This window comes from Monopterus albus, unplaced genomic scaffold (genome assembly GCF_001952655.1).
Source record: "Monopterus albus unplaced genomic scaffold, M_albus_1.0 scaffold267.1, whole genome shotgun sequence".
Lineage (NCBI taxonomy): Eukaryota > Metazoa > Chordata > Actinopteri > Synbranchiformes > Synbranchidae > Monopterus > Monopterus albus.
The window spans coordinates 692178-704889 of record NW_018128147.1 but is presented as its reverse complement, the minus strand read 5'-3'; the positions used below and the strand labels follow the sequence as shown (position 1 = coordinate 704889).

The following is a 12712-nucleotide window of genomic DNA, read 5'->3' as shown; positions in this document are numbered from 1 at the left end:
TACTTTCTAAAGAACTGCACACGAAAAATCGATTTTAAGCATTTGTAAAATGTGTTTTATGTGCAGTTTGTACAGCATGCATTTGTGAACAGCATGACACACACACACACACATGGCTTTATACGTGCAGATTGTGCAGCACGCATTTGTGATCCTCATGACACACACACACAAATTGCTTGTTACAGACAAAACATTAAACACGCATTTGTAACATTTTTGATGGTATTCTATCTCCATAACAGTCCACTCACTGAAGTCCCTGTTTTTGGTCGTAGTTCTTCTGAGATCTCCTTTTCAGAGGCATGGCTCACATCAGCTGATGTTGTTTGTGAATAGCACACTGAGGCTTGTTTGACTGTTTTTATAAGTCAAAGTAGCTCTAAACTACACCTCTGTTCTCATTTCATTGATGGACTCCGGATTTGATATCACCTGACTCCAGTTGGCATTTAGTGATATCAGAAGTCTGCTGTTGTCATTACTTTTTCCACTATCACTTTTTTGTATGTTTAAAGTGTGTGTTCAATAAAGATGTAAAAGATCATGACTGCCTGTGTTTTATCAGCATGGAAATGTTGTGTTTTTTTGATATTTATGACTTTAGTGAAGATCAGATCACATTTTATGACCAGTTTGTGCAGAAAACCAGGAGATTGCAAACAGTTTAGGGGTTTAAGGGTAGAGGCAGCAGAATGAACATATATGATATCTCCCATAATCCAAGTGGACAGTGTGGTGGATTTACAGTGCTTTTTGTCTTCAAAGGACAAACAAGCTCAAGCTTGAATTTTTAGTTTTTGTTCAATATGTTCATCATGAGGCCTGTAGGGCAATCCATTATCTGGCCAAATTCCTAAGTATTTATAATCCGTCCCAGGATCTTCAGAATTGTCCAAGGAAATGGCTTTGCTATTATTATTATGGTATTAGGAGTAGTAGAAGTAGTAGTAGTATTATGGTGGTAGTTGTAGTGTTAAAAATTACAATAAATACTTGTTTTAAACATGAAGCTTTTTGTGTCTGTGCTTATCTGAAGAGTAACTCTGCCACACAGGGAGCTGTTCTTTAACCTCACTGATGGTTGCTGCAGGCAGGCACCGTCACTGTGCTTTCAGTGTGAACGCCAATTATTTAACAAAGCTTAACATTTATTATTTAAATTTAACGATGTCTCTAATCCTGATGATTAGAGAAAACATCCTTTTTTTTAACTGTATAGTATCTGGTTTAAATACTTGTTTTTGCATTCTTGAACTCACGCTTCCATTTCAGTGAGAAGCTATAGTAACTAATATGAGAGTTTACTGCAGAGTAGCTGTATCTGCTCCCAGCATGCTGTCCTGGCTGCGCAAAAGGATTTCACTACCTTCCACTACATGTTTAAATTGATTTCAGTTCAACTTCACTTGGTGTTGACCTTTTCAGTTCTTGTTTTGTGTTTATAACCCCCACCCCATCTTTTGTGTGTCTGTGTAGCCCTTCTCCAATGGTGTGCAAGGCAGTGATGAGTATGACATCCTTCCCTCACGGCACTCGCCAACTCAGTACAAACTTGCCAGTAGCCACAAGTAAGTATTACACACACACAAAAACACGCACAATGGGAACATTTTCTCTGTATAGCCATTTTGTATTAATCTGGGCAGCTACGGTTGCGGAGTGTAGAAACATCACAATGCTGCATCAAATCACACTGTAATAGTGTAGTCAAAATGGAAGTTTGTGTAAATCTTAAAAAGATGTGTCACAGCTGAACAATAGCCTTTTAATCAGTGGCATGACCCATTTTTTGAGACTCGGTTGCATTTTGTTTCCTGTATCAGACTGGGCAGGGTTATTGCAGAACAGTGCAGATCAAAATGGGACTCGAACAAACTAGCTGTATGGTCTATAGCCCTGAAGCAGACAGTGCAGAACAGCAGGAAACAGAGTAACAACACTGGACCGATATTTGAGCTTATTTACAGTATAGCTAAAATCTGCTTCATTGCATAATAATGCTGCTCTTGTTATATGCAAACATTAAACTAGTGAGAGTTTAATATTTGAGTGACACATTCCCTTTTAGTCTAAAGATCTGTCTCTTGAACTTCCTCTTTTTCTTTCTCTGTGGTTTCAGACTCAGCGAGCTCTAATAGCCTCAGGGAAAAGTTATGGTTTGAAACAGCTTTGAAAAATCATGGCTGAACATCTAATAGCCTTTTAGCTGCAGCCAGAATTCGATTAGGTACAGTATGTCTGTAGTGGAGGCAGGGGATAGAGCTGTCACTTCTAATGAAGCTTCAGCCGAAAGGGGAAGCTCAGGTTCTACTGAAAACAGTTTGGTGTTGTAAAATACTGTGCAGCTGTTGGTGGTGTATGCACACATCACTTACAGTGCCTTGCGAAAGTATTCGGCCCCCTTGAACTTTGCGACCTTTTGCCACATTTCAGGCTTCAAACATAAAGATATAAAACTGTAATTTTTTGTGAAGAATCAACAACAAGTGGGACACAATCATGAAGTGGAACGAAATTTATTGGATATGTCAAACTTTTTTAACAAATAAAAAACTGAAAAATTGGGCGTGCAAAATTATTCAACCCCCTTAAGTTAATACGTTGTAGCGCCACCTTTTGCTGCGATTACAGCTGTAAATCGCTTGGGGTATGTCTCTATCAGTTTTGCACATCGAGAGACTGAAATTTTTGCCCATGCCTCCTTGCAAAACAGCTCGAGCTCAGTGAGGTTGGATGGAGAGCATTTGTGAACAGCAGTTTTCAGTTCTTTCCACAGATTCTCGATTGGATTCAGGTCTGGACTTTGACTTGGCCATTCTAACACCTGGATATGTTTATTTGTGAACCATTCCATTGTAGATTTTGCTTTATGTTTTGGATCATTGTCTTGTTGGAAGACAAATCTCCGTCCCAGTCTCAGGTCTTTTGCAGACTCCATCAGGTTTCCTTCCAGAATGGTCCTGTATTTGGCTCCATCCATCTTCCCATCAATTTGAACCATCTTCCCTGTCCCTGCTGAAGAAAAGCAGCCCCAAACCATGATGCTGCCACCACCATGTTTGACAGTGGGGATGGTGTGTTCAGGGTGATGAGCTGTGTTGCTTTTACGCCAAACATAACGTTTTGCATTGTTGCCAAAAAGTTCGATTTTGGTTTCATCTGACCAGAGCACCTTCTTCCACATGTTTGGTGTGTCTCCCAGGTGGCTTGTGGCAAACTTTAAACAACACTTTTTATGGATATCTTTAAGAAATGGCTTTCTTCTTGCCACTCTTCCATAAAGGCCAGATTTGTGCAGTATACGACTGATTGTTGTCCTATGGACAGAGTCTCCCACCTCAGCTGTAGATCTCTGCAGTTCATCCAGAGTGATCATGGGCCTCTTGGCTGCATCTCTGATCAGTCTTCTCCTTGTATGAGCTGAAAGTTTAGAGGGACGGCCAGGTCTTGGTAGATTTGCAGTGGTCTGATACTCCTTCCATTTCAATATTATCACTTGCACAGTGCTCCTTGGGATGTTTAAAGCTTGGAAAATCTTTTTGTATCCAAATCCAGCTTTAAACTTCTCCACAACAGTATCTCGGACCTGCCTGGTGTGTTCCTTGTTCTTCATGATGCTCTCTGCGCTTTAAACGGACCTCTGAGACTATCACAGTGCAGGTGCATTTATACGGAGACTTGATTACACACAGGTGGATTCTATTTATCATCATTAGTCATTTAGGTCAACATTGGATCATTCAGAGATCCTCACTGAACTTCTGGAGAGAGTTTGCTGCACTGAAAGTAAAGGGGCTGAATAATTTTGCACGCCCAATTATTCAGTTTTTTATTTGTTAAAAAAGTTTGAAATATCCAATAAATTTCATTCCACTTCATGATTGTGTCCCACTTGTTGTTGATTCTTCACAAAAAATTACAGTTTTATATCTTTATGTTTGAAGCCTGAAATGTGGCAAAAGGTCGCAAAGTTCAAGGGGGCCGAATACTTTCGCAAGGCACTGTATATAAATAACTGCAGCTGACTTATATTCCCCAAGTATAGGTTGCATTTATAGGATCACTTATTCACATACATAGTTTTAGTACTATATGCTCTATATCAGAGGTGCCCACACTTTTTCACCTTGTGAGCTACTTTTCAAATGACCAAATGAAGTCTTAATGATCTACCTAAAGTTAAAATACTAAACATATATTTATTTATACCTTATGTAAACACAATATATGTTGGTGCACCTTGCATAACTGCATGAACCTTAAGGCACACTACAGTTCAGTACTTTTTTGGTCATTAGTTTACTCTGATGACTTGCACTAAATGGAATCAGCCAGGGCTGCATAGTCCAGACGGTAGCTGCTGGTAGCCAGCCTAAAGCAGATTGGAGCAATATTTGGACTTAATAATCTCTGTGTGAGAAAATGCTGACTCACACAAATAAGTAGAGCAACATAATGCAGTCAATGGCACATTTCCTCATGTTTGGGTACTTTTCCTCTGTAAGTTCCAAAACGGTCCATTAGCCCTGGGCTTCAGCTGAATGGCAGCCTTTAGTGTCAATATCTCATCCTCCACTCCAGACCAGTTCAGGTGCAACAGCATTGCAATTTTTGATGCGAGTGAATCAACCTGGGTAGCACATAAATGTAGCGACTGGCTCGAGTGAGGCAAAGTCTTGAAAGCATTTGTCAAACTCTGACCGACAATTGTCAATCTGCTTTGTGTAGTGGACAAAGTTGCGCACATGCTTTCCGTTGCATCTCCAGCTCCCACAAGCAACTAAAACTTGTCTGTGAAGCAGTAATCCACGTCATGTCTATGCTTTGTTCTGCTCTGATATGGTTTGTAACATGCAACGTAAATGTAGTCAGTGTAAATATCATGTTTTTAGATGGTGAAAGGCTTTTCAAATGTAAAATGGCCTGTCCTTCCCGCCCCAGGACTACCATCCTCTTCATAGTGGGACTGTGACAGTATCAGTGATGGTAGTTTGAATGTTATAACTGTACAAGTCACACTAATCAAAATGATGAATTGACAGACCATGGTCATATTTACAGACCCTCCAACCCTTTCAGCAGCCCTGTGATAGAACGACAGTGGGAAGCGATGGAGAGGATGGAGGATCAGATCCCTTCATCCAGCCTCTGCCTGAGCCAGTCTCCCATCTGCATCCCTGTTCCCAGCAGGTACAGACCTTTTCCCAGTGTATTAAAGTTACTATGGTGACACAGCAATGATGGTTTTATTAGAGTATGCTTAGGCTGCTGTGAACAAAACACGTGCTCTCTCCTTCAGGCACCTGGAGAATGGCTCTCCAGAGCCCTCTATCGAGGAGATGAAGCCATGGCCCCCTGAACCTGGTAAGTCCTGAAACCTGCACTAATCCGAAATATATTATCTTTATCCAGATTGGCAATGACATCACATATGCATCAGATATAGTGAGTACTGCTGTGAACAGGTGAATATAATCACCACACATTGTCTGTAGAATCTGGATGATACACCTGGACACCTTTAATCTACCATTTAATATCATTTTATAGTACTGAGTCTTAAAATGAGCAAGGTGCTATAGGTCATTTCATTTCTCCATATAGAGCAGCTTGTTTTTCACTTTGTTGAGACAATGATCTTGAAGCCAGTAGTGATGTGATTTATAGTGCCTCATTTAACAAAATCTTTGAATCAGGTTTAAGGGCATACTGTAGCTACCAAGTAGACCTGTCTAATGCCACTGGCATTACTGGTCATTGAAAAACAAGGATATTTGAAAAGTGAATATGCTGTGGCAGTGGCTGTTTTAAACTTCACTCTGTTTTGCAGTATGTTGAGCTCTACTTGTCTTCTTCAGGTGGACACCAAGAATCGGGCAGGGGCTTTGTCCCAGGGGCAGCACATCCTGCGCTCTGCGCCTTCAACACCAATAAGACACCCTCTGACTATGACATTCTGCTGCCCCCTCAAGGTAGTCTATCTAAACCTGAACCCCCCCCCCCCCCCCCCCCCCACCTATTTTTTTTTTGTTTTACAAATGGTTGTAAATGGAGACTGCATGGTCAGCTGCTTGATTTTACACACCTGTGGCAATAGGTCTGATTGAAACACCTGAATTCAAAAATTAAGAGGTGTATCCCGATACCTTTGTCCATATATTGTACATTTACACTTATACATTGTTGTACATGTAAGTAAGTATTTAAAACAATGATCTGTTGTCCATATTGACCCGCAACAAATCAGCCTTCAGTCCCTTCTAAAAACTCTTTCTCTTGGTTTTTCTCTGAAGGCATGTAATCTCTTCTCCTCGTGGAATGAGTATAAACTGTCATGGCAGAGCAGAGAGCTCATTCTTTTCTGTGTCTTCTGTTGTGTTTTAGCATTAGAAGACCCCTTCAACAGCCATCCTCTATCCCAGTCTCCTCCTGGCCCCCCTCCTCCTCCACCGGCACGACACAGCTTCACTGATCTGTCCAGCTCCTCACCGTCCTCATCCTGCAACTCCTCCACATGCTCTTCTGTCAGCGCACGACCACACAGGCCCACCTCTGGACATGAGCACTTACTGTTAAATCCTGGTGAGCTGGCAAACGCACAGTATTTCTTTCCAAAGGAAAATGTGTTTAGAGCATTACTTGACTGCTGACTGACAGATAGTGACAGGCTTGTTTAATTGACTTTGGGTCATTTGTGGTCAGGACGTAGTGTTTGACATGCTGAACAGTGCTGCTTCTTTGCCTCCAGTCAGACAAAACACAGAAAATGTTAAAGACTTCAGAGGCTGCCTGGAGTATGACAATTTACCAGTCAGTCAAGGTAGAGTTACACCTCTTTCTCAGCAAGTGACTGCATGAGGAAATGGACACATAGTGTTGGCTTGTACAAAAAAACAACAACAAAAAAAAAAAAGTTCAGTTCTTCTTCTGCTTATTCTCTATGTTTTAGAACTCAATCAGTCACCATTTATGACTGGACAAATTGCCAAATAAGATTTTACATATACTCTAGGAATTAAAGTCTGGGTAATGTATGAGCCTTTGAAATAGAAATTGTGCAGGATCCCTTTATTCAACAAAACAAGAAAGGATCTGTGGTAGAAGTGACCTCTTTGCTGAAAGCTTCATGTCTGCTCTCATGAGCTTGGAGAGTAATTAACATGAACATCCTGAACAGCTCTTTCAGTACAGACCATAGAAATTGCTTTGTGCAGACATGCAAAGTTTGTCCCTTGAAGCTGGCAGAGTGCATTTCACCATTTTGGTGTGGAGCAGGACATCAGATGAACATGCAGTGAATACCTCAATATTTGATGTCTGGCTATGAAAGACATCAATACTTAGTGATAAAGAAGATGAATCTGAAGGTATTGGGAAATGTAAAAGCTTACAATCTGTGACAAGCAGCAGTTGGTCTAACTTCTTTTTGACCACTAATAACATGTTCAAGTTTCTGCCTGTGCACCAGGGGCATTTTTCCACTGATATGATTTCTCTCCTTCTCTCCCTCCAAGCATCGCTGGACTGTTTGCAGGCCCCTGCCAGGCCGCCCAAGCCACTGCCCAGGAAGATCCCCCCAGACATTCATCCAGGCAAGCCCCACAGCCTGGAGTCAGAAAACATGGACGCCAAGATTGCCAAGCTGATGGGGGAGGGATACTCCTTTGAGGATGTGAAGCGTGCACTGATGATTGCCCAGTACAAAGTGGACGTGGCCCGAAACATTCTGCGAGAGTTTGCCTTAGTGGCCCCAAGACTGAATCTCTAGTCCTACAGACTGTGAAAGGGAGCACAATTTTGAAGCTGTGCCTCTGAATGGACTGTTTAAAAAGGGCTTCTTCATTCTGCTTGGCCTTGGACTGTTGGACAAAAGAATGATCAACAAAAACAAATATTTCAAGGGAGACTTGCTTTTCGCTGCCGAACAGACATGGCAACACACAACAAAGTGGCTTAAACCAAACACAGAAAATCAAAAAAGAAAACAAGAGCATGTCTGAATGACTTAAACCTGTGAAAAAACAAAACCAGGCTTATTGTTTACAGTGAGTCCTGCTGGTGCTGGTCTCTGCATGTTAAATGCTCCTGTTTGTCTTGGGGCTTGGACTGAGTGCCCCTTTTAAAGCCCTGATCCTGCTACTGATGCTACTGTTCCTTCACATCCTGCCACCCTCCAGACTTGATATTGAAGGACCTTTCAAAAGAGCAAGACCTTTCCAGCTCAATTTTTCTTACATGCTCAGCTAGTTGTTAGGGGTCATTTTTATTTACAACCAGTGGGTGGAGCCAAACTCCGCTGCTTCTCTTCTCTAACCCTCTCACTCTCCTCTTCAGTATCTTGTGCTTCACCTACTTCCTCCTCTCCTCTTCCTAGTGTGTTGTAGAGAATACACCAGTGTTTGTCCTGAGGCTGGCTGACTTGTAGGTCTTAACAAGATCTGGAGAGTTGGGAGTACTTATTGACTTGTTTGCCCCAGACTTGGAGAAAACTGTAAGACAGCTCCAGAGAAATGCTCTTATTAGACATGGCATCTCATTTGGACAAAGAAAGTGAAGCAGGGACAGGGCAGAAGGGTTAGTATTGCTCTGTTTCTGTTCCTACACCAGAGGATTAATCAGTTTGAGCCTTTTTAAGTGCTTTCTTCATCTGAGGACAGCTAGCCTATGAATGTATTTGTTCTGCATGAGTGAGCTATACCTTTGTACACTCAGCGCCTCTCAGGCCCAGTTTTGCCCTTGTGTGATTAAGAGGTGTTTAATGTTTGTGGAAATTTTTATTTTCAAGATTAAAAGCCAGACAATTGTGCCTACATATAAACTCAAGCATTTAAATGATGGGAGTGAGCCTGTTGTGGAGGCCAAAGAGCCAGAAAGACGACGCGCTCTGCAGCACTCACACCGCAGCCAATTACACACCCATCATATGGTGAAAATGTCTGTTCTTCACATGTTTGAGGAATCCATCTCAGTCTGATTTGGAGCCAGAGTCACTTGGTAGCTCTGCAGTAATTATGCTACTTAAGCATTTTTACTGATATGAAGTTGTGTGAACATGACTAGGACACAGTATACCACAGAGCACTCAGACTTTGAGATTGGACATATGCACATTAACTGTGTGGTACAGGTGAAACCCCCCCTTCCAAGGATTTGAAATCAACTGTGTTGCCCCCAGTGATTGCAAGCCATCTCAACTATGCATAGATTAGGTGTGTTCCCAGTTCATTACTCCTTATGGGGGATGTTGGCAGGTCTATGTTGTCCTGTTGGCATAAGACGGGGCTATGTTTACAAGGACACTAAAACTCTCATTATTTTCATACAGTGTATTTTAAATGTATAATTTACAACTGAATTGATTTGGCCATTGTGATAACCTTGTACTCATCAGGAAGTGGGAAGACAGTCGTCACCGACAGGCCAAGCAACGCGAGCAGTTGGATCATCAGAACATTAGAGGACTTCAGTTCTATACAAGTCTGTCTAACATGGGGGTTTATTTAAATTTTGTCTTGTCATAAATACTTGTGTTTTTGTCCTGTCTGAACTTTTTTAAACTGTTAATCTGACTGACAGAAATGATAGGAAATGGAAATGAGACCAAAGTGGTAAAAAAAGAAAACTTGGCTACGAGTTAAAGTCTGGTATTATACGTGTTGTATTATACCTGCTATATGAAGAAAATGAGATGTGATGACCTCTGATAATATAATTCCATAACAGGCACCAAAAATCGCCCTCTCCAACTGGTTACAACTAAATAATGCACGCAAAGAAGCTTTTACTATCAGAATTTCTTGTCTGGGAAACATTGGACTGGCAGAGGCAGAAAGCTTTCCTCCCTGACAGTGCAGTGTGATATGTCAATATATTGTGCTTTTAACTACTGTACAGTAAATATCAGGACTGTAGTAGCTGTTATTGTGACCGATACAAAAAACTGAGCTAGGCCCCCTGACCGTGCAGCATATGGGTCTGTGTGTTTTTTGTTTCTGAACAAAGAAACAGAAGAAGGCAGAGAGTTCCTCTGCCCAAGGTTCCTCCTTTGTGCCCATGGACGAGCTGAATAAACACACACACACAGCAACACATACTGTAGCATTGACCCATTTTCATCTCCACACTCTCATTTTTCCTGCAGCCTTTGTCAGGTTATCAGAATGAATCTGAGAGGTTATACTATACTGTACTGTAGTTCTCTTCAGAGGGATGCTTTAAACTGCTAATTGATTTAGGTCCCCTGTGACTCATGCTCCATGCAGATGGATAACAGTGTTTCTGGTCACACATATATTAGTCTGCCTGCACAAATGGATCAGTTGAAACACCCTGATAATACAGCAAGAGTAGTAAATAGTGATCCCACTTCTACTAATGCCACTGTCTTTTTTCTTTCCTCTTTTTCTCTATCCATGTAAATTCTTACATTCAACGTAGTGAGTATTGCTCTCTCTGCTACGTGGTCAACCATGGGAATAAAATCAAGCTGATGGATGGAGAGAAAATGTCTTAAAGTGTACAATACAGGAGGCCTAAAACATGTTTTGATTTATTGTACTTATTATTTTAGCCATTGCATCAGTGCGTCAGATAACAGATACTGAATGACCCCACCCATGTCTGTCCATAAAGTGGCTGTGATTGCCCCACTGACATCCTTTCCTTTCTTTACTGAGCAGCACTTTAAAAGGGAACACCGCCATAGTTCAAAATGTACACATGTTAACGTCAGGGTCTAGATAGTCCAGGGAGAATTAGTGATAGTGAGAGTTGCTGTGTGACAGGAGAAAGTTTGAGAACCAAGTCGTCACCCCCACAGTGCAGACATAAATTCATGCATGATCAAAGTATGTCAACTATACAAAAACACATATATAAGCATATAATTAAGTGACTGGAAAATGCTTAATCATCAGTTAAGCAGCTTCATCTGCTCCCTTGACAGGTTAGAGCAGACAAAGCTGCAACCGCATTCAAAGTCAAACATTCAACAAGTAAATATTTTCTGATCCTCCGACAGAAATCTGCAAGGCTGCTCTTCTTTTCCAGCTCACAGATTAGATTTACTGTTGCAGATGTTGCAGGGAACTCTCATCTGGTTTATTCCCAGTAGACTGAGCCACCACACACAGAAATAGGGAATTCTGATGTGTAAACCAGTGGCATTCCCCTTTAGCTTGAGGCTTAAATTACTTGTACTTATGTATTTATTTATTTTTTTTTAATTATTCTTACAACTTTTTGCACTGGTCTGTTTTTACTTTTATTTTCTCCAAGTTAAATGACTGAGCTTAGAGTTGTCCATTCCTTTAGACTTCCTCGCGATGAGGGTAATCCATTTTCATATTAATGTACTCCAGGGACAAAACATGTTGATAATATGTAAAGCATAGTGTAATATGCAATTAATTTATACATTGTTGCTTCTTTTTCTTGTTATTCAGATTTCGTGGATAAGTAAATACGATGTCACAGTTCTGTTGTTTCTTACTTGTGTGTGTGTGTGTGTGTGTGTGTGTGTGAGTGAGTGAGTGTTATGACACCGTGGGACCACTGTTTCCTGATAATTTGTTTCTTTATAAATTAAATACAATAGCCAGCCAGATACTTCTTGTGAGTCAAAATGCAGTGGAAATAAAAGGATGTCATGAGTAACCATGATCTCAGGGAGCGCCACTCAACCTGCAAGCCACTGGAGTCAGATCAGGAGAAAACTCTGACAACTGATGGAATGTATTTGATATAGAGGGATACTGAATTTAACTGGAACTTATAAAAGAAAGTGAGAAATTGTCCTGTCACTGAACATACACATTAAGTGATGCAGTAATTACACACAAAAACTGCCTGAGGTGCTCCCTCCTGTCAGTTAAGACTGGCATAATATTCCACTTCCTCCACATAAATAAAGATTGGTGCACAGATGTCACGGTGCTACAGAGGACATGTATCACGGACTTAGAGACTCTTTGCATCAACTGCAAACCTTTTTATTCTCCCTGTAAATTTTCTTTTTTATTCTGATCGGAGTGTACATAACACTGCAAGCCCACGCCAGTGCACTACAGCTCGTGGCCAAACAGATAAATAGCGTGGAACTGAAACATCCCGACTCTCCACTCATTGTTCTAGGGGACTTTAACAGAGCAAATCTCCCCCATGAACTGCCCAAATACACACAGCATGTTACCTGTCCCACCGGGGACAAAAATCACACTGGACCACTGCTACACAACAATAAAAGACGCCTATCACTCTGTCCCCCGCGCAGCCCTTGGACTCTCTGATCACTGTATGGTCCATCTTATTCAAACCTACAGGCAGAAACTTAAAGCTGCAAAGCCTGTGGTTGACCATATGCACCCTGTAAAAACTCATGAGCATGACTAAGCATTTAACAGCCTACCTAGACATCCTATCTCCACTAAACATTTCTAATACATACAAGTACCTAACCAATGTCTATCTGACTAAAAATACCTAACACCCCAGTGCATCCCTTGGGTCTCTGATCACTGCATGGTCTATCTTATTCCAACCTACAGGCAGAAACTTAAAGCTGCGAAGCCTGAAGTCAAATAAGTGAAGAGCTGGACTGAGGAGACTAAGTCAGAGCTATAGCACTGCTTGGACTGCACAGACTGGAGTGTATTTGAGACTGCAGCTACAGACCTGGATGAACTCACTGACACTATGACATATCAGTTTC

At 41.3% G+C, this 12712-nt stretch overlaps 1 protein-coding gene across 3 annotated transcripts in view; it reads left to right on the top strand.

Moving 5' to 3' along the window:
• The window catches only part of cblb (Cbl proto-oncogene B, E3 ubiquitin protein ligase), a 106732-nt gene extending 94772 nt beyond the window's left edge, over positions 1 to 11960 (top strand). For 2 of the 3 annotated variants that reach the window (XM_020621753.1, XM_020621757.1), the window contains 6 exons: positions 1480 to 1571; positions 5065 to 5193; positions 5303 to 5367; positions 5862 to 5975; positions 6388 to 6585; positions 7518 to 11960. In XM_020621753.1, the coding sequence (XP_020477409.1) occupies positions 1480 to 1571; positions 5065 to 5193; positions 5303 to 5367; positions 5862 to 5975; positions 6388 to 6585; positions 7518 to 7771 (852 nt within the window). In that variant the 3' untranslated portion in view covers positions 7772 to 11960. The remainder of the gene's footprint in view (positions 1 to 1479; positions 1572 to 5064; positions 5194 to 5302; positions 5368 to 5861; positions 5976 to 6387; positions 6586 to 7517) is intronic. The other variant, XM_020621754.1, reaches the window with a different exon arrangement.
• Positions 11961 to 12712: the final 752 nt, after the last annotated feature.